General features: G+C 37.9%; 1 protein-coding gene across 3 annotated transcripts in view; it reads left to right on the forward strand.

The window, feature by feature from the left end:
- Window positions 1–220: 220 nt before the first annotated feature.
- iqck (IQ motif containing K) overlaps window positions 221–23,006 on the forward strand; it is a 178,420-nt gene continuing 155,634 nt past the window's right edge. For all 3 annotated transcript variants that reach the window (XR_014209451.1, XM_082183098.1, XM_082183099.1), the window contains exons 1-6: window positions 221–355; window positions 479–557; window positions 4,166–4,292; window positions 7,324–7,376; window positions 7,503–7,580; window positions 20,576–20,660. Coding sequence is in view for 2 of the 3 variants with exons in the window: in XM_082183098.1 (XP_082039224.1) it covers window positions 346–355; window positions 479–557; window positions 4,166–4,292; window positions 7,324–7,376; window positions 7,503–7,580; window positions 20,576–20,660 (432 nt within the window). In the remaining variant the exon portion in view is untranslated. The remainder of the gene's footprint in view (window positions 356–478; window positions 558–4,165; window positions 4,293–7,323; window positions 7,377–7,502; window positions 7,581–20,575; window positions 20,661–23,006) is intronic.

The raw sequence follows: 23,006 nt of genomic DNA on the forward strand, positions 1-23,006 counted from the left end.
ATTTTATTTTACAAATTTAACCTTTGCTTCTTTAATTAAAAAAGAGGGAGAATTGATGCTAAATTTATGTTTTTGATTAAAGCTTAAAGTGCACACGAATAAAACAATAAGAATAATGATAAACATTGCAATATTCTGTTAAAAAAAATAAGACCAATTTTGAATTCATGGTGACTTTAAGTGATCGTCACTTCCTCAGTTACCGTCACCATGGTTACGGTAAACAGACACGGCAGAACAGCAGTGGGTGGAACTGAACTAATGTTCATTCGCGACGCTGATCCGCATAATTTATAATCTAACAAACAAACAAACGGGCTCCTCTTTCGTCTTGTTGTGAAAGCGATGGAGGCAGGTGAGAAAACACAGATTTTTATTTTCTCTCACGAAGTATAAATCATTCGAGCTATTAATATCGCGGTGGTAAATATTGGGAAACAGTTTGTTAAAGTAGATGTCTTTTCCCCCTGTTTTGCAGAGGAAGACATGAACGAGTCATCCAGTTTATCAAGGTCTAGTTTCTACCCACTCTTCATCAGATGCTCAGCTCAAACAGAGTAATTTAACTGATACTATTTATTAACAAACCAGGGTTTTTCCTGTTCCCGATAATGTATTTTTCGTAGACCATCATATAGCCTACTGTGTTTCCCACTGTATTTATGTGGGTGGTATGTGGGTGGAGCTCGGTACCTCTCGGGGGTCCGGGTCATGCCCCCCCCCCCCCCCCCCCCCCCCCCCCGGAAGAAAATGTACATTTTAAAGATAAATTCATTTATCTGGTGCACTTTGAGTCACCCAAATACGCAGTTACAAATAAATAATCCACCCGCCAACTGCCCAAACCTATGATATTCTCTGATTTAGATCTGCATCTGATCATCACATTACAATTATTCAAATTATCAGTGTTAAAGGTACAATATGTAAGAATTTTGCATTAAAATATCCCCAAATCTCAAGGCCAGTGTTATATATTTTGTTAAGTTGATTACTTACAATATCCCAGATGTTTCCAACTATTTTTAAATAATGAGAAAATTGAGATTTTAACCAAGGAAACGGGGCGTTAGAGCAGGGGGGAGCTGGGAGTCGCCAGTCAATTGCGTCATATCCGCGTTACCCTCGGTTTCCGCTCGTACTGCGTGGAGACCGACAAATGCGGAAGTTGTAGACCTAGTTGTAGCGTCTATCAAGCAACAAACGTTAGCTTGTTTCGTGCTGTCGTTATGGAACACAATTATTATTTACTGATTGCAGCTGGTTCTGTCGACAAAGCATGCTTAATTTTATATTTTCCAAATGTAGCATTCGGTAATAGTTATGTTTATGCAAGGAAAGTATTATTGCTTTAGTTTTGTGTTTAGTTTATTGACATTGTTTATCACGTCTGGTGTTTATGGCCATGTAAATAAATATAGCATGTGTTATACATAAAGATTAATCAGTATTTTGGCAAATGATGTGGGTATGTTCGAATGTACTTTTACAACAATTGTTTAGAACAGGGGTTCCCAAACTTTTTCGTTCTAGGACCCACCTAGACAAGTATAATCAATCTCAAGACCCACTTGCACTGGTGCTACCAACTTTATCAGTTGGTCGCACCAGCATGATTTGGTCGCACATTTTTTTTTCTACATGCAATGGGATTAATCAATGCATGCTTGATGGTCTTAATCTGCATTCCCTAGTTTTGCACTGATGTAAAAAGACTGACAGTGACAAGCCTTCATGTTAGCAAAATATTTTAAACTTTTAACTCTTAAAAAAACGTTTAAAAACATGTAGGCCTATGTTCTTTAATGTTTGATTATAATTTTACCGTCTTCACATAGGGATGGGAAATGATAAGATTTTATCAATAATAATAATGCCACTGACGATTCTGATTATCGATCCGATTCTTTAACGATTCTCTTATCGATTCTTGATAGCACTGTGTGGAAAAATGTAGTCATATGCTTTTCAAAAAAAAAAAAAAAGGGGTTTTATTTATTTTAAAGCTTGAGTAAACAAACTGTACTTTTTATGTAATTTATGTAATAAATAGAACTTTATTGTAAAGTGTTACTGATTCAAACGTCTCCTGAGTTCACTGTTGGAAAGCTCAGTTGTCCATTCATTAAAATGAATCGTTCAAAGGAGTAATTAGTTCGCGAATTGGACGTGTCGTGCGTGTTGTGTGATTATCCCAGCAGTTAGGACATAGACATCCAAGATTTGTGTCAACACAGAAAACATTTCATCACTGGATAGTTTTTTTTTCGTTTAATTAAAGTGTTGTTTTATTGGTGCGTTCAAGTCCTCCTGGGAATTTCGTACGTACGAGGTGGGAAGTCGTGTTGACGACGTGAGGTGCGTTCAAGTCAGTTTCGTCGGAGCAAGATGGTGGTGTACCTTCTTTTAATGAATAACACGAAAATATAGCAAGTTTTGTTAACTCTGCTTATAGAAAATGAAGAACAAAGAATGCGCATCGGGTGTGTTTTTCTTTTTATGTTTTTAATTAACTTATGAGGCCAATGTAAATTAACTGTATCATTATATAATTAGTTAATTGTTATATTACAAGTAGGCTATATCATATTTTGTGCAGAGAGCTTACTTTGTTATAAATGAAAAAGCCTTACAATGTCACTGCTAAACCTGTAAGTGATAGGCTATATTTTACTATCACTTTGCTCAACTACAGACGTTGCATTCATTGATTCCGCCATGCTTCTCACTGACACGCCCCCAACTCGTACAGATCGGGGCTTAAAGAAAATCCCGAGCTCCCCACTGGTATTTACGACATTGTGGTGGCGTTCATGTGCATTCAACTCGTAAATACGATCTATACGAGATGACTTGAACGCACCATATGTCAGCTGAATGTCTGGGACGCTTTTCAGAGAAGATAAGGAAACTTACCCAGCGGTAATTGAGGAAGAAGAAAAAAATCTCCGAATGCTCCACATGAAACTTTGGTCTTCCGACCTGTGTCGATTTATTTTGATTAATATGTGCGAGGGAGAGAGAGCAGGACAGCGCTTAGTTTGTAGACGGTGAAGTCTTTTTTACACTTTCGCCTGGCTCCGAAGAGAGAGAGCGCGCGCGCGCGACCGAGTACTCTCTCTGCTCATTCTTTCAGTTAAACATGCACTGTGACTCTGTCACAAGCGCAGCAGTTCATCTACATTACTCAGCGATCAAATAACACTTTGGCGGGCACTAAAACTCATAGTCGTTTGGTCATTAATCGGACTGGTTTTGTTTCACTCATTGTAACGTAAATTTAGCTGCAGCTAAGTGCCTTTGTGCGACCCACCTTTTCTCACTGTGTGACCCACAAGTGGGTCGCGACCCACAGTTTGAAAACCACTGGTTTAGAACACGTAAAACTGCGCCGCGTTATCACAACAATGAATTCGACAAATACAGTAACATCTATGATAATCAATTTAGTATTAAACCTTACTTTTCTTGCTGTTAATTCATTTTAATGAAATAAAAGTGTGACGAGGTTCAAAAGTCAGGAAGAAGACGGGTCGGCGTGACTGGGACTCGTACTTTATTAAAATAAAACAAAACAAACAAAAGTCGCGCACAACGCGCATTCACCGTGGCAACCGCGACGGCACAAAACAGTTCAAAAATGAGAGCTCGGATCCACCGGTTTTCTTTCTCTGCGTCCAATTTTCTCTCCAGTGTCTGATTCCAGCACGGTCTCTCCACGCCAATAATACTGCAAAAAGACACAGGTGTTCGTCATTTGCACTTGACCTACTTACGTCCCGCTCGTCTTGTTTCTATCTCTCCCGTTACAGACCGCGCTGAACCACGGCATTATTTAGAGGAGCGAGTGTTACCTGTGTATAATGCATGTTTGTCTGAGCAGATGTTCAGAGCGAGGCCAGCTGTGTCCAGGACCCCTCAGGTGTTATTTAGAGGAGCGAATCTTACCTGTGTATAATGCATGTTTGTCTGAGAAGATGTTCAGAGCGAGGCCAGCTGTGTCCAGGACCCCTCAGGTGTTATTTAGAGGAGTGAGTGTTACCTGTGTATAATGCATGTTTGTCTGAGCAGATGTTCAGAGCGAGGCCAGCAGTGTCCAGGACCTCTCAGGTGTTATTTAGAGGAGCGAGTGTTACTGGTGTATAATGCATGTTTGTCTGAGCAGATGTTCAGAGCGAGGCCAGCTGTGTCCAGGACCCCTCAGGTGTTATTTAGAGGAGCGAGTGTTACCTGTGCTGCTGGCCGGACTGGAGGCTTTGCTCGCAGAAGCACAGAAACACCAGTGCTTTCAGGTCAGCTTTATCAGCATCAGTCCTGACTCACACACACACTGTCCTATAGGCAATAACTGTATATTTAAAAAAACATATATATTAATTGAATATGAGTAATGTACTGTACCTGTATTTGTTATTAATTAAATGATTAGTTCACTTCAGAATTAAAATTTCCTGATAATTTACTCAGCCCCACATCATCCAAGATGTTCATGTCTTTCTTTCTTCAGTCGAAAAGAAATTAAGGTTTTTGAGGAAAACGTTCCAGGATTTTTCTGCATATAGTGACTTAAATGGGGTTCAACGGGTTGAATGTCCAAATGTGAGTTTCAGTGCAGCTTCAAAGTCTCGACACGATCCCAGCCGAGGAATAAGAGTCTTATCTAGACAAACCATCGGCCATTTTATTAAAAAATTTACATTTCTATACTTTTTAACCACAAATGCTCGTCTTGCATGTCCACGACTTCACACATTATGTAATCACGTTGAAAGATCATGCGTGTTCTGGTTCATAAATGTAGGGTGATCTCATTCACTCGTCCATCTAATTTGGTGGCGTACACAGCGGCGTACTTGATAGCGTCACTCAGCTCGCTCTGGCTACTCCGGTTATCTCTGTATACATATCTAGGCTACAAATAAAACAAAATATGTTATAAACCACCACTCTGCCTCTTTTCATTTTCATTAAAAAAAAATCTTAAACATAATGGCCACACAAATGTGGTTCAGGCAACGCAATTGATTATCTTCACTGCATATATTTATAACAACACGAAATATAAAACACAACCCTGACTCTTTTTGTTTTCATTTTAAAAATATGATACATAAAAAAACATTATAATATTGATCATTAAAACTAACATTTAGCAAAAAGAGACAGGGTTGTGTCATTTTATTTTATTATATATGTACATACAGTGAAGAGAATGTAGGCAACATGTATAATAAAATATTTTATATGTTTTAAATATATAAAATAAAATGACATAAACTTTTTTTGTGAAATGTCAGTTTTAATGATAAATAATAGCCATTATAAAAGTATAAGTAGCCTAAAAGGTATAAGAAGCTATACAATAATAAAGCAAACGATTCAGTCAAACATAAGTCAGCTCTCTAGGCTACAACGTTAAAGTTAAATAGACTAAATAAAGCTATGAAAATTAATGAGACAAATAAATACATAAATAAGTCGCCCGTTAGATATACACAAGACGATTTATATCTCATGTTAAACCACTAGACTAGAGACATCCGAGCCAGCGGCAAACGTCAGCAGCACTAGCCGAGGAAAGGCTGTTCTCGGCGGGGTATATGAGCGCCGAGCGTCCGATTGCCTGGTTCTCACAACTCCGAAAACGTCAGATAAAATGTTCAAATAGGTGCTATCTTTATAAATAAACCAAAGATTTGAGCTTTAAACAACTACATTCTCGCCTGAAATACTCTTAAAACTACATTTCATGACACAATTACAGCAGTATTTTTAAATTACGCGGGGTTTCTCCTCTGCTATTGACGCTTGCTGGTTGGTGTGAGATGCATTCTGGGATACCTGGCTGTCTCAAGTCCGCACAAGTCACCTCTCGATGCATCCTCGGTAAAAGGGGCGGATCAAGAACACATCCGGGGATTTGAACTGGACTTGGCTAGATGTGAACTTTGAATTGGAACAGTGCTTGGGCAGCGACTGATGACGTTTCACAAGTCCACAAGAACACAAGTACAGACAAGAACGCATATTGAGAAACGGCTTAGGTCTGTTCTTCCGCCTACGTCATGCTTGACCTTTCAACGTGATTATGTAATGTGTGGCACATCACAGAGACGTTCGCAAGACGAGCATTTGTGGTTAAAAAGTATATAAATGTTTATTTTTGTAATAAAAAAATGGCCGATGGTTTGTCTAGATATATATAGAATATAGAATAAGACTCTTATTCCTCGGGCTGGGATCGTGTAGAGACTTTGAAGCTGCACTGAAACTCACATTTGGACCTTCAACCCGTTGAACCCCATTGAAGTCACTATATGGAGAAAAATCTTGGAATGTTTTCCTCAAAAACCTTCATTTGTTTTCGACTGAAGAAAGAAAGACATGAACATCTTGAATGATGTGGGGGTGAGTAAATTATCAGGAAATTTTAACTCTGAAGTGAACTACTCCTTTAAATGATCTGACTTCAAAAAACAATAATGAAACAATGAAATAAAACAATTGAATTAAACTGGAATAAAAAGCATTGCATTGAAGGTGAGAATTTCAGTAAAATAACTGCGATAAAGGTCTTGTGTTTCTTAAGTCTCGTAAAAAAAAAAAAATATATATATATAGTACTATCAGTTTCCCTGCCAATGTCCTACGGAGCCCCCTAAGGGACATGGTGAAGACAAAAAATATCAGATGGGAGGAAAAATTATTTGGCAATGCTTTTGCGTTCTCTCGCAATGTTTTGCCTTCCCTGAGAAACTTTGCATTCACTGTCAAAGAACACAAAAGTTTATGCGAGGGAATGCACAGTTTCTCAGTAGAATGCAAAACATTTGTGATAGACTTATTTTCCCCCTCATCTCATATTTTTTTCCACCACCATGTCCCTTAGGGGCTCCATAATGTCCCAAGACGCTGCGATAGGCTCCAGGATCCTCACCATGACCTTACTTAGCGGTTTGGAGAATGGATAGATGAATATTATAAGTGGATGCACATTATTCACAATATTTTTTTGTGAGCTGAATAACTCTGCAAGAGATTTCTATGAAGATAAAAGAGTAGCAAAACTCGAAAGCATGTAGATGTGAATTTGAGAACTTGTACAATAAATATTCGTACTTGTACGTGAACATTTACACTCACAGCTCCAATGTGAAAACCTGTAAAAATAAAATCGCGAAAACAGTTGCACAATGCTGACCTAGGCAACTGCATAAGATATGCCAGGATCCTCCACTGATCAGCCATAATACAACTATAATATAATCTTGATATATAACATATTTTTCATTATTTTTATTTCACGTTTCATTGTCAATATAGAGGAAAAAGACGGCGTTTAATGGCTGTGACTTCCTCACTGAATGGCTATACAAGTGAGTGGGACAAATGTGAACCTTTGTGTACTGCCAATATTGTATGGTTATTTTGTTGTGACTTTATACATACAGTAAAAATGGTTAAGTGTGTTTAAATATATTTTTTATTCTCTTGTTTATCAGTAAAAACCCTCAATGGACAGAGCGAATGCCTATGAATTTTCACAATATTCCTTTTGTCCAGGACTGGTTTCTTAAACAGTAAGTATATTGCCTAATAAACATACTCTTGCATACTTGTTGCACATTTCGTTATCGTTTCTCTCTCTCTCTCTCTCTCTCTCTCTCTCTCTCTCTCTCTCTCTCTCTCTCTCTCTCTCTCTCTCTCTCTCTCTCTCTCTCTCTCTCTCTCTTTATCTCTCTCTTTATCTCTCTCTCTCCTCTGGGTGGTTGAGGGGCAGTGGTGGACAGACAACAAAGTATTTCTACTTCTTTACAGTACAATGTAAATTTTTTAAGTGTCTGTACTTTTTAGTATCCATATTTTAGAGTGTTTTTATTTTTGGGAAACTTTTACTTACTGTACATTCCAAAGCATGATATCGTACTTTTACTCAATTATATGTCAAGTCAAGTCAAGTCAAGTTTATTTGTATAGCGCTTTTCACAATACAGATTGTATCAAAGCAGCTTCACAGTATTAAATTAAAATAATACAACAAAGTTTGTTTCAAGAGGAATTTATTGATTGATCAAATTAAATTAAATATCCCCAAAATATCCCCAACTGAGCAAGCCAAAGGCAACAGTGGCAAGGAACCGAAAAACTCCATCAAGTGACCTAATGGTGTCCTAAAACTCCATCAGGTGACCTAATGGAGAAAAAAAACCTTGGGAGAACCCAGGCTCAGTCGGGGGCCAGTTCTCCTCTGGCATTTATGAGCTAGAGGCCGGATTGTAGTTTGAACTGTAGGATTATATGAATGCCTGGCTGAAGAGATGCGACTTTAATCTAGTTTTAAACTGGGAGAGCGAGTCTGAGCAACGAACAGTATCAGGAAGACTATTCCAGAGTTTTGGAGCCAAATGTGAAAATGCTCTCCCTCCTTTGGTGGTTCTGGATATCCTAGGTATGACCAAAAGCCTTGAATTTAGTGATCTTAAAGAGCGCGATGGATTATAGGGTGATAGAAGATCCGTTAAATAGACTGGAGCTAAGCCGTTTAGGGCTTTATAAGTCAGTAGCAATATCTTATAATTAATACAGAGCTTTATAGGTAACCAATGCAGTGATGATAAAATCGGTGTTATATGATCATATTTTCTTGATCTCGTAAGAACTCTAGCGGCGGCATTTTGGACTAACTGTAGCTTGTTTATTGAGGATGCAGGACAACCAGCTAATAAAGCATTACAGTAATCTAGTCTCGAGGTCATGAATGCATGAACTAACTTTTCTGCATCAGAAACTGATAGCATATTACGTAGCTTAGCAATGTTTCTAAGGTGGAAAAAGGCTGTTTTTGTAACATATGAAATATGATTTTCAAAAGACAGGTTGCAATCGAGTATAACACCCAGGTCTTTTACTGTAGAGGATAAAGTAACAGGACATCCTATGATGTTAAAGTTGTATTGTGCGAGGTTTTGTGGGCGGTTTTTTGAACCGATAAGTATTACCTCTGTCTTGTCTGGATTTAATAAAAGAAAATTACGCGTCATCCAATCTTTTATATCTTTAACACACTCTGTCAATTTGGAAAATTTAGCGTTTTCATCCGGCCTTGATGAAATATATATTTGAGTGTCATCAGCATAACAATGGAAACTAATTCCATGTTTCCTTATAATATTTCCAAGTGGCATCATATATATTGAAAATAACAGAGGGCCTAATACAGATCCCTGCGGCACTCCATAGTTTACTGGAGTTATGGTCGATTTTTCTCCATTTAAATAGACAAAATGGTAGCGGTCAGATAGGTATGATTTGAACCAGCTTAGTGCTTGTCCTTGAACACCAGTATAATTTTATAGAGTAATGAGTAATGTATGATCTATAGTATCGAACGCAGCACTAAGATCAAGTAAAACTAGTATTGAAATACAGCCTTGGTCAGAAGCTAAAAGTAAATCATTTGTGATTTTAACGAGCGCAGTTTCTGTGCTATGATGCGGTCTGAATCCAGACTGAAACTTTTCATAGATATCATTTTGTTGCAAGAAAGAGCCCAGTTGAGCGGACACCACTTTTTCTAATATTTTAGACATAAATGGAAGATTTGAAATGGGTCTATAATTTGCTAGATTATTATGATCTAATTGTGGTTTCTTAATGAGAGGTTTTATAACTGCCAGTTTAAATGTTCTTGGAACATGACCTAAAGATAAAGACGAGTTAATAATATTGAGGAGAGGCTCTTCCACTACAGGTAACACTTCTTTCAGTAGTTTAGTTGGTATAGGATCTAATAAACATGTTGTTGTTTTAGATGAAGTGATACGTTTATTTAACTCTTTTTGTTCTATAGTTGTAAAGCACTGTAATTGTTCTTGCGGGGTGATAATTGAAGCTGAATTATAAGGCGCGATTGAAGATTGAACGTTTACAATTGTGGTTCTGATGCTTTCTATTTTCTCAGTGAAGAAGTTCATGAAATCATTACTACTGAACTGTAACGGGATATTTTGTTCGGGTGACATTTGTTTATTTTTTAGTCTAGCCACGGTGTTAAATAAAAACCTTGGATTGTTTTGGTTGTTTTCTATTAGTTTGCGGAGGTGCTCAGCCCTGGCCGCTTTTAGGGCCTTTTTATAACGTGACATACTGTCTTTCCACGCGATTCTAAAGACCTCTAAATTAGTTTGTTTCCATTTACGCTCTAAAATACGGGTTTCTCTCTTTAAAACATGCGTAGTATTGTTATACCATGGTGCTTTATTTTTCTCTCTGACCTTTTTTAATTTAATAGGTGCAACCACATCCAATGTTCTAGAGAGAATGGTGCTCATAGTGCTAGTTAGTTCTTCTAGTTCATCTGTTTGTTTGGGTTCAGGCAGCAGCTGAGACAGATTAGATAAGCAATTTGAGAAATTATCTATGGTGGATGGGAGGATTGTTCTGCCTGGTTGATAACGCGACGCCGCATGACATATTACAGCAGTACGTAATATGCAAGTTACCATGTAGTGATCAGTGACATCATCACTTTGTGGAATGATATCTATATCGGTTGGATCGGTTCCATGTGATATAATTAAATCGAGTGTATGATTAAGACGATGTGTTGGTCCGGTGACGTTTTGCTTGACCCCAAATGAATTTAATAAATCTGTAAACGCAGCTCCTAACGCATCATTTGGATTATCTACGTGTATGTTAAAATCTCCAACAATTAATGCTTTATCGACATTGACTAATAGGTCTGAGAGAAAATCTGCAAACTCTTTTAGGAAATCAGCGTAAGGCCCTGGCGGTCTATATACGGTAGCCAAGGCTAGAGATAATAGGGATGTTTTTCTAACATCTAAGAGCGTAACATTTAGTACAAGTACTTCAAATGAAATAAACTTATAACCCGTTTTCTGAGCAACATTTAGAATATCTCTATAAATGGTTGCAACACCTCCGCCACGACCAATCAGACGGGGCTCATGCTTATAACAGTATCCAGGAGGAGTAGACTCATTAATACCGAAATAATCATTTGGTTTAAGCCAGGTTTCAGTAAGGCAAAGTACATCGAAGCTATTATCTGTGACTATTTCATTTACAATAACTGCCTTAGGTGTGAGTGATCTAATGTTTAGAAGACCTAGCTTTAGAAATAGTTTTTGTTTACTAATAGCAACATTTTCTGTTTTAATAACAATTAGATTTTTCCTAGATCCTGCAGTATATTTATTATTTAATCTCACTAAACGAGGAATAGACACGGTTTCTATGCAATGTTCTACACTAGTCTTTATATCAGTTAAATTGGTGCAGCAGAGACTATGATTTGGACTTTTGGTTACTAGTCTAAGGGTATTTAACATTTTGGAGATGTTATCCGACAGAAGATCCGCTCCGAATCTGCTTGGGTGTAAGCCATCAGCACGGAAAAGCCTAGGACGCTCCCAAAACAGATTCCAATTATTTACAAAGAGCAGTTTCTGCTCATTGCACCATGACATTAACCATTCATTTAGCGCAAATAATCTGCTGAACTTTTCATGCCCTAATCGGTACGTGGGAAGCGGTCCTGACACAATGATCGTTGTTTCAGGCGATGTGCTGCGTACCTTATCGATCAGATTCCTGAAGTCTTTCTTCAGAATCTCCGTCTGGCGCAGCCTGATGTCGTTCACTCCCGCGTGCAGGACCACAGTTCCGACGCGTTGGAGCCGGAGTGAACGAGACCATGGCTGATCGCGACCGATGCTGAGGAACGCACGGAGTAGACGCGGTCGGAGTCAGCGGGTTAGTAACGTTAAACACTGATTTGTGTGCATCGGCGCGTGATGTTTCAAGAGCCAAACACCGGTCTCTCAGCTCGGCCTGTCTCAATAAAAGGTTGTGGAGATATATGTTCCATAAAGACATATTGTTCTTCATTATTTGGAACTAAAGAAATCTCCACCCCCTCTGAGACGCAAGAGTGATGTCTGATTTGTGAACCTGCTGAATCAGTTCACGGACAACATGAACGAATAAATCGTGAATTGGACTGATCCATTTGCAGCTGTTCACGAGTCAACAAATCACTGATTCAATGAATGATCTGGTCAAAAATGAGCCATAAACAGGGATATGGTCAGTATTGACTATTTTAAATGAAATCATAATTAGGTCATTAATGTCAGTTATTTGTGAATAACTAAATCTGCTGTAAAAGGGCAAGCGGAAATACTTAAATGTGGACATTGTTGTTGAACACAAATGAATGCCCATGCATCTTCCCCGCTGTTGTAGCAGTTTCAAATTATATAAACTAGTGTTTTCATAGCGTTCCTCTTAAAATATTAATGCATTTTGCCCCATGTGAGATCCATGAGATCACTATATATTGTATTATTTGCACACTAAAATTATCATTAACTTAAATAGCTGTTTTAGTATATTAAAGTTTCATGTCTTAATAGTGTATAATACATATGCCTAAAAAAGTTTGCTTATTTGCACAACATATTCATATTATGCACTAATCTTTTTTCTTAATGCTGACCAGTGTGACTAGTGCTGGCTAGAATAAATACAGTATATTGTTCATCCATCTGTACTTTTTTTCTTTCAATACTTATGTACATTAAAAATCAAATACTGTCAAGTGTTTTTTCTAACTGTGCGCTTTCCCACACTTGAAGAAGATAGGTTCTCACTCTTTGAAGTTGTAAACTGGATTCCACTCAATGATTAGGCCTTGTTTATTATTTCCATCCATTTATTTATTATAGCATTCACGTAGGTGAAAAACCTTTAAAGGTCCCATGACATGCTACTTTTTGTAGGCTTTAATATAGACCTTAGTGGTCCCTAGTACTGTATCTGAAATCTCTTTCCAAAAATTCAGCCTCGGTGCAGAATTATAGCCACTACAAACCAGTCCCAGAATGAGCTTCCTTCAGACAGGCCGTTTCGGTGTCTGTAGCTTTAAATGATAATGAGGAGGAGAAAGGCGGCGCAAGGTAGAGGGTGGGTGTGGCCTTGACCATCTTGCGCAACGATACCATGCATGTTTGTTTATGTTGGATATATTGCAATGGCACGAAGACACGCAGTCGTTCAAGCATTTCAGTTTGACCCAGAATCTGATCCAGATGGAGAAGCTGCAACTCAGCGGCTCCAGCAGGACGTTTCCGAATGGTAAGTTTAAAATATTATGTTTGGATACGGTACTTTATTCGGGTGGTTTACAGTTATTATCATGTAGCTAACGCGAACCTACTGTTGCCTTTTCATGAGAGATCTGTAACGTCTGTATTTATCTTATTACAATTACATCAAGCTCTGCGATCTTGAAATGCGGATATCGCGCGCGCCATATTACCAACAGGAAAACTGTTATCCAAATAACAAAGACGTGTACAACACTCGCGTTACAGTGTGTGTATTCACACACATAAACTGCATAGCTCATGTGACAGCCACATTCTACGTGTAACAAGCTAGGTAACCATAAACAGTAAAGCAACACACTTATATATCATTAGTTGACTTACTTGTCCGAGGTGTGTAGCTGAGCCAAAGAGATTGATCCAGACTTTAGTTTCAGACGTTCAGCAAGCCCAGCTCTGTATTGACCCTTCAGTGTTCATTTGTACATCCAATTATTGAGCAATTATAATGCTTTGCTCGCTCAAAAGCCATTATGTCTCTCGTGGACAAACTAAAATCGCGCGTGCGCGTTCCTGTTTCCTAGCTCGTTTTCTCATGGGCGAGAAATATCCTCTGGGCGGGCAAAGCAGAGAAAGGGGAGGTAACATTTCTCCTTGTAACGTCATAAAGAGGGGATTCAAGATCAGCCTGATTGAGCCTCCATTTTCTCAAAGGCAGAGAAAGATAGGAAAAGCTCGATTTATACCGATTGAAATTTCTAGAAACTTGGGGACCATATACAGGCTAGGGGAACTCATATTAATGTTAAAAAACCTCAGAAATTGAAAATTTCATGTCATGGGACCTTTAAACAAATAAACATACATACAATGTTAATCCCCAGCAAATCCAATAGCCTAAAGTGCATAAATTGGCAGGTTTACCATGACTCAATTTTAACTCTTGGACATAGGTCTGAGTTGGTAAATACTACACATTCAATTAAAGCCGGTAAGTATTATACAGCCCAATGACAGTAAATAACATACATAATTTATTTTACATTTAAAGTACAAAATGCATTTAATAGCTTTTACAGATTTGTAGTTTAATTTACTGAATTTTAACCATAAAGGGTATGAAATCACTTATGCTTTTAACCATATTTATAAATGAATTGCTATTTTAATAATTAAACAATCCATATTCAATTATAGTTGAATCACCTAAGTTTTTATTTCTATTCATATCAAATGGGTTTTAAGCAGTATTTCATATTATTTGAAGTATTTAAACAACTGCCCAAATCGTGAGTTACCAAATTAAACCAATCAAATAAGGTAAACCAAGTAAATTAAATTTAAATAAAAGTTAACAAATTCTAAATGTTAAAGGGGTGGTTGATTTATGATTTCACTTTTCTAACTATTAGAGTGTAACGTTGCTGTTGTTTGAGCATAAACAACATCTGCAAAGTTACAATGCTCAAAGTTCAAAGCAAAGGGAGATATTTTCTTTTAAAGTTAAGGACTACAACAAACGGCTGGTAGGGACTACACAACATTCCTCCAGGGTTAGTGACATCACCAACCCTAAAATTTACATAAACCCGCCCCCGGAACACGATTTATAGATTATCAAGACAGAATATGCTAATCAATGACCAGAAGATAATTACACATAAGCTACACAAATTCATCAACTAACCATTCAGAAACGTCCTGTTGCATTCTACATGTTGTCACTTCTTCTTGAGTCTCTCCATCATTGACTCCGTTGCATGTCTGTGAGGTAAAAGGACACAAGCTGTTGAAGCTCCGCTCTCTGTCTACCCATCCCCTCGCTACCTGGAAGGCACCATTGGGGGCTTAAAACACCAAACACTGTTCATTTGCATTTAAAGGAACAGACACAAAACGGTGCTTTTTTGCTCACCCTCAAAAAGTGACAACTTTAAAGCATAAACATAAACATATACGAGTAGGCATATTTTAATACACTACACCAGGGGTGGGCAAACTACGGCCCGCGGGCCACATACTGTTAGGCTGTTTAATCCGGCCCGTCGAGTATTTAAAAAATTGTCTTAAGATCGCATTCATTTAGCCTTTTTCTTGCAATACTTTGCGTTTTATATATATATATATATATATATATATATATATTGCATTGCATATATTTGACTATCGGAATATCAGATATTTCATGCCATAGCTAACAAATGTAAAAAAGGAAAAATGACATAAAAGCAGATCATCATTCATTCAGCGCTGTTGTGGGTGCGGTGTGTCACGTAACAAGCAATGACGCGTCACCATGGAAACCAAACAGACAGCGACTTAAGCGCATAGACTTGTTGCACGTTAAGGTTTTTTCCTTTTTTGGAAACTCACAGAGAAAAAAAATGTTTGGTAACCGCTTGCACACCCGTTTAGTTTTTCCTTTGATTTGTCTGCTATTTAGTTTCTTTGCTCCTCTGGATTTGTGGATGTATCCTGACTGATTCCGTTTACCGACCTTTATCGCCCGGCTTTCGACCGCGCTCCCCTGTCTGCCATGTACAGAACCCGGTTTTGTTCATGAAAGGTTCTGATCTGCCTTTGCTTTTTATGTTTTATTTTAGTATACTTAAAAATAAATTTGTATGTTCGTTTATTTCGTTTTTTCCACAAATGTATGACTTTTGGAAGTGCAAATTGATTGCCATATGCAGTTTTAATAAAGTTGAATTAATTTCTGTCATTTTTACTCTTCTAAGTGTACACTTGCAGGTGTTTTGTTTCTAATTTACTGTTAGGCCCATTAAATAATAATAAGGAAAAACAATATTTAAAAAGTATAGGCTATAATTATCTAACATCTAACTAATAAAAAATTAACCTCAAAACATAACATGCTAAATGGGGATATCTAGCATAAAAAAAATATTGTCAGAATGTCGTCTCTCAGTTGTTGAATTTCGCGCAGACGTTGCCACAACGTAAATGTGTTTGCTCAGCCCGATCTCATGAAAGTGCGAATACCACGAATTGTATTTGTAGTAGCCTACTTATGATACGCAGTTTTCGCGTGCATTTGATACGCACTTTATGGCGTGTAATAGGCACACACTCCGCACCCCTAATCCTAACCAAGGGGTTTACAGTGCGTAGCATATGCACGCAAAAAACATTCTTGGCGTATAAATGGCACGAGAAATAAAATTTGTGGTATAGATAGGCACTTTCATGAGATTGTGTTTCATAATCTGCTACTGGGCTGGCCCTCTGTCAAATTTTAAAACCCAGTGTGGCCCTTGAGCCAAAAAGCTACTAGCAAGCATGACAAAGTTAATTTCTTAAACCAGCAGAGCTTCAGAACTTACCGGCTGTCCCTTCAGAGTTCTTTGGTGAGTACCCGATCCCGCACAGTGATTAAATCAGACATCAAGCTCTAATACTCGAGCCAGCGCTGCTCTCTGCCGTAGCGTCAGCTCCCAGTGCACACAAACAATAGCAACTGTGCGTTTCCTTATCCGGCCTGGGACGCGCAGTAGATTGCAGATTAGCTTCACCTGGTATAATGAGGAAATGCGGGGTGACGGGTGGTTTGCCGCAACAAATACTTTTGTACTTTACTCAAAAATCTGAAAATGAGTACTTACAGTATACTTTTACTGGAGTAATATTTTAATAGTGTATCTGTACTTTTATTCAAGTACTTGATTTGTGTTCAGTTTGACTGTACAGAAGATTGTTGGTTATGAGAATATCCTATCGGTGTCGAGAATGATTAACGCGATTGTTACGACCAAAGTGTTTGGAAATGTGCTGGTGGAAACTGGTATGTTGATTGGTGGAGTTTTTATTCCTTAGCTCGAATTAACACCGTCTAAAAGCGTCATTCTGTCTCCATTTATCATGGATAATGCTTTGACTGAAATTCTTTCGCGTTATGGTAAATTGGTCACTGATTAAAATGATATGGATCAGCAGTAAATCTGAGTCAAACATTCATTATTTAGGTGTTATGTCTACATGATCTTCAGAGATAAAGATAATCTGGAAATAAAACTGAATTTCCATCATGACATTGCGACTGTAGTTTTTGCCGCAACTCAGAGTATTTGTGTTGTGTTTTGGTTTCGTCGAAACTGGGACATCCTGTCCAGAAAGACAGGAATTAGTTGAAATTTTGTCAAATGACATTGTGGGAATTAGAGAGTTGCAGACTCTGTTTGAAGAGAGATATTTCAGCCAGGTATACCTCATGTGTTGGCAGCAGGAACAGAAGCAGTGGAAATGGCTGTTATAATGAAGGATACAGTTGTGTTGCCAGTTTAATGTTGTCATCACAGTTGAGCATCTCTTGTTCAGCATCTACAGTTTCTTGTATTCCACACTTGCTTCTCATTTATGACAGGTAGACAGATATGTGGTTAATTTTTGCACACAAATCCACCAAAATAAGAATAACTACATTAGCAACACTCACAATACAGGTCTTTCTGCCCGTCGCTTCACTAAAAACTAAAATGTCCTCGAATGTGAAGGTTTTTGGAAGTCATATGCTAAAGCAATCCTTTGTGCCCTCTTCAGGACTGTTCCCCACAATCCTTACAATAGCCCACCCCAAATGTGGTACTTACTGGACACTCTGGGATGTCCTGAAGCCTTCTTCAATGCACCTGAACCTCTCTCCTTGAAATTCTTGATGATCCGGTAAACGGTTATTTCAGGTGCAATATTCTTTGCAACAATTTCCTTGCATGTGAGGCCATTTTGATGCAAAGCAAGTTGCTCTTTTCGAACGGCTTCCTGACCCCAAATTATCCAGCACTTGCACCTTAGTTCCCCAAAAAGCCAGAGTGCTTTAGGTTGCTGTCAACATGCTGAATGAGCATCCTTGTAACTGGGTGATTTGGATCCAGAACCACTGAATGAGCCATCTCTGGTTCCATTTGTTTGCATCTGTTTCTCTTTTCATCAAGGTCAGGTGTCAATAGTGTGTGGTGATGGTACTGGTCACCACCAGTGATGTGGTGTGTCACACCACACACTCAGTGATGAGTGTGTGGTGATGGTACTTACTAGCAGTAAGACACTGGGTCTCATCAGGGAAACTCTATCTCTCTGGACAGCTCTGAGGATGTTCATTTTGCTTTTTAGTACGTTTCAGCCATAGACCCTGAGAATCACCAGGCATTGAGAAATGTTTTGGTCGATCGGATCACACGTAACGAGGGAGACACATACCCATTTACACCTGGTGTTTTAATTAATCTCTTTTGTCCACTTTCAACCTAGCCTGGATGCCAGCCGAACTTAGCCCCGCCCACAACATTTTTTGGTCGGGAAGTTCGGTCTGGACTCGCTCCGTTGAGGAGCTATTATGCCCGAACAAAAATTGTTCGGACCAATCAAATTGTCAGGGCGGGCTTTATACGATGATGGACAGATGAGCAACGTAACGTAATCATCCACGTCACCAACGAGCGCTTGGGTTGAATTCGTTTACAACACAGATGACTGCCGCTGGAGAATTGTTATTTCACGAGTTCACACTTACAAATAAGTCAGATAGAATAAATGCATATTTGGCGTGCTGTCCGAGGAGAGGCTCAGGGCTCGGTATTCGGCCCGAACCCAAAGTGCTCCCCCCGTATTCCAGGCTGTGGAAGAACAGGCCGAGAGTGAGTGGAGGGATGCTGAAAACTGTCATGGAATGTTAGGTGAGTTGACAAAGTGAATAAATACATGCTGATAGTGTAGACCAGACGGTCATTGTTTGATGACAAGTTGATTGGATTGATTATTTGAACGTGCTCCTCTCGAACTTTGTTTATAAAACATCATGTGTAGATTCCGCCATCGCGTCTGTTATTATAGAAGATATCGACAGCGCATTAATTTTAAAAGAGGAACAGAGAACCACGATCAAGGCATTTGTCGGAAACATGAATGAAAAACATACATCACTTACTCCGTTGCTCTGATTGGTTATAGGTCTATCCAATTGAGTGCAGAGGCATTTTCCTTTCTGGTTCGGTTGAAACACGCCCCATAATCAAAGCTCAATGGAGCAGTATCAGACTCACATTCTGACTAGAATCTGAGTATGACGACGTCAGGCTACTTTCAACCACTTCTGTTTTGATTTCTTCAAGGGGAGGATCTATGGTGGGTAAATGTATGGGCTTTTTCAGATCTTTCGATCTAATGGGTGAAATAAGCTCACACAATTTACACATTGCAATTAACATTCGTTTCTGCTCTGAAAGCCGTAAATCACGCCGGACGCAGTGAGTGTGTGTTAGAAATCAGGAATAGTGAGAAAACATTGTGCTTGGTACGTTTATTGTCTTCAAACCAAACTTGGGTCTTCAGCCGAAGAAGTTTAAATTTCATCTGGCTATAGCGTGTTTCCCATAATGTTTCCATGTTAGGTCAGTAGGGGGAGAGCAGGCGTCTTTTGTGGTTGTTCAACAAGCGATGGGCATAAATACATGTGTAAGACACATGCTAAGAAGAACACGGGATCAAACACCCTGCAATGAAACAATTAAACTTAGATCTCTTTGAGGAAAGACCTCAAATAAAGAGCTTAGGACTCTGCCTTGCCCAGACTCAAGTCATTGAAAGTTCACTTAGAATGTGATATACCTCATATGATGCATTTTTTTATCTAGTGTTTTTTCCCTTTCATGTTTGGTATAATTTTAAAGGGATAGTTCACCCCAAAATGAAATTTTGCTGTTAATTTACTCACCCTCAGGCCATCCAAGATGCAGGTGACCTTTTAGTAGAACAGTAAAGAAGATTTTTAGCGGAAACGGTGGTCCTCTGTGATTCATATAATGCAAGTCAATGGGAGCCGGCACTTTGAGATAAAAAAACAAACAAAACATGCTGACAAAACAGAATTAAGAGCAGTGAGTGATTTTCTCTTTGTTGTTTGATGACACAGACAGCAGCAGTATTTCAGGTTGCTGTCACTTTAAGAGCTAATGCACGGACCCAATATATTGATACACATCCGATTCTCCCAGATGATGCAGTTGGAGGGAAAAGCTTGCGATGGGTGAAAAAACAAAACTGTTTGGAGGGTGCTTTACAAACCACCTTTGAAAAAGAAATCTGGACACTTACAATAGAGAATTCTGCATGGTGTTATGGTGGTCATGCATTTATTTCTGTTATTAATCCAAGTGTTAATGATGATAAGTGTGCATTTTGTGTTTTGTTTTAATGGTGTTTCATTGTTTTTTGTTTTTTTTAGAATGTATGGGACTTTTTGTCCCAAAAATTTGAAGAAAGGTTTACACATAATGCTTTAATTTTGGGGGCAGGGTACAGTCAAAAACTGGGTAAAATATAAACTTTATGATTGATATACCAAGTCTAGGAATTGTTGTTGATTTTAAATATTATAAAGTAATGAACGATATGCCATCATTTGAAATGCCTCTTTTCTTTGTCAGCCCCAGGAAGCACCTTCCGGTTTCTCTACTTTTAACAGACGAGCAAGCTGCAGTTTTGATCCAGGCATTCTGGAGGGGATATAAGGTAAGAATAATACTGAGATAACCAAGAGCTCTTGTGGCTGAAAGGGTTACAGAGATGTTACCTGTCAGGGTACCCTACTCTTTTTCTTATTTATAGTGTTTTCTGTAGGCCTGTCTGAAATTCAACTGCTTTAGAAAAGTGGACAGTCTGTAATGGGGCAAAGGGGTGACTATATTGACTATGCTACTCCAATTTATTTGGATAGGAGATCCCAGATCACCTGAGGCACAAATATTCAATCCACTGAATATACTGGAGGCTAAATTACTATAAACAAAGCATTTCTTTTATTAAATATGTATATTCTGGTCTCATTTGATTTCACTCAAAAGTTGGCCAAACTTGCTCATAAAAGATGGCAGCTTAAGTAACGGTATGGGGTTCCCATAGTAAGGCTAATTTAGCCATTGTCATCAACTTAACTGATTACAAAACAAGTACATATTTATTCTCTGGAAGCCGGGCTAAATAAGCAAGCACTGTTGTTGTATTCCTAGCATGGGCTAGACCTGCAGTCACTACACAGATATTAAATACAGACGTTGTCTATAATCATAAATACCAGGATATGTAGGCCTACACAAATTTTTTTTTTTTTATAAAACTATGATTTCCAATTAGTCACAGAGCATGTACCATCTTAATTGTATAACATTTTATACCTTTTTTATTCTTTTCAAAAATAAAATAATTACAGAAATAAAATAAAACAAATTCACATCATCATTTCAATCACTATTTTCCCACTAAAATATAGAATTGTTCCCAGTTGTTACTTTACTGTTAATCATACTCAATGCCGTATTTCCCACATAACACTTCAAATAAACAAATAAATAAATATATAACAATTAAGAAATACTATAACCCCCCCCAATTATTATTTTTTTTTTCCACATTAATGCACACAAAGAAAAAAAGAAAAATCAAACACACACCATTTCACACACACAATCTTTCTATACAAGCGTGAATATCTCCCCCTTTAGTAATGGCCTAGCTATAGTACACAAAGTAAACCATTCAAAAAGTATAACTGACTAGTCATGGGCCAAAAAAAAATTAAATAACAACAATAGTCACAAAACCATAATCTATCTGATACACAAAAATAAAGTTAGGGAAACCAGTGATCAGTTGCACAGGACAAATATGACTCTAAAAGGAAAAGACAATAGTGAATAAAACAAAGATACACAATATGTCAACCCATGATGCAAAACAAAACTACATTCTCATTAAAAACAAGTGTAATTGTTATACCTAAACAGATACAAAAATAAAAATAATAATTTTAAACCTTACATCACATCATACCATTACAGTTTCAAATAGTAGCCACTGTCCATTTATATTTATTTAGTATAATCAACAAAGTTAAAATATGCTATACTATCCCAGCATTATATAAACAAAATAGAAATAAATACCTTTGTTGCTTTTGGCTGATTTTAGCAGCCATACACTTCCTAAAACAGGAATACTAATTTACTTCGCTTCAAAAGAGTCATTTGTCTTGATGCGTACAAAAGGTTTGCCACTGATCATTTGACACATTAAAACGATCTGCTTTAACAATACACCATAAACACTCGCGTGCAATATGCTGATCAATATGATCATTCAGCATCCACTGCATCATCAGCATGAGGGTCTTTAACCCTCTGAGGTCTGAGCTGTTTTCTGGGCCCTGGAGGTGGTCTGACATGCTCTGACATTTGTGTTTTTTTCTGTTACTAGTGACATTTTCATAGCTAAAGTCTAATTACACTGTATTCAGCACAAACTCTGCTACAATAATATATCAGCAGCATGTATGTAAAAGTTTGTAGTTTTGAGATAATGACATTTATGCGTGGTTTGTGAAAATACAAAAAAAAAATTCTCACTGAAATAAGGCCATGAAACCCATACTGATTATTTCTTCACAAGACTTTTGAAAATTGTATGACATAGCCTAGAATATTTGCTCCAAAACTATGTGAAAATCACCCTGACTGCTCATTCAGATAAGACAATATATTGATTTAAAATTTCTAAGACGTGTTTTGTGTGACAAAGCCATATGCAAAGAGGCGTGATCATCTCATTAATATGTAAGCCTTTAACACCTGAGAAAGACAAAGACACTCCCCTAACTGCCCTATTAGGAGCGATCAGGCCCTGTCATTCAGAGCAACCTTGCACAAAGAATGAGGAGATTTAAAAAAGAATGGCTTTTAGATTGTTTGGATTTATTTACAACACAACACAATCCAAAAATACAAATGACAAAAGAGCACATTGAAAACAATGATCCAAAGACAGAGACCTTTGTGCCATTCCTAAAAACATTGTACATACCTT

Source organism: Leuciscus leuciscus, assembly GCF_965113295.1.
Source record: "Leuciscus leuciscus genome assembly, chromosome: 10".
Classification (NCBI taxonomy): Eukaryota; Metazoa; Chordata; class Actinopteri; order Cypriniformes; family Leuciscidae; genus Leuciscus; species Leuciscus leuciscus.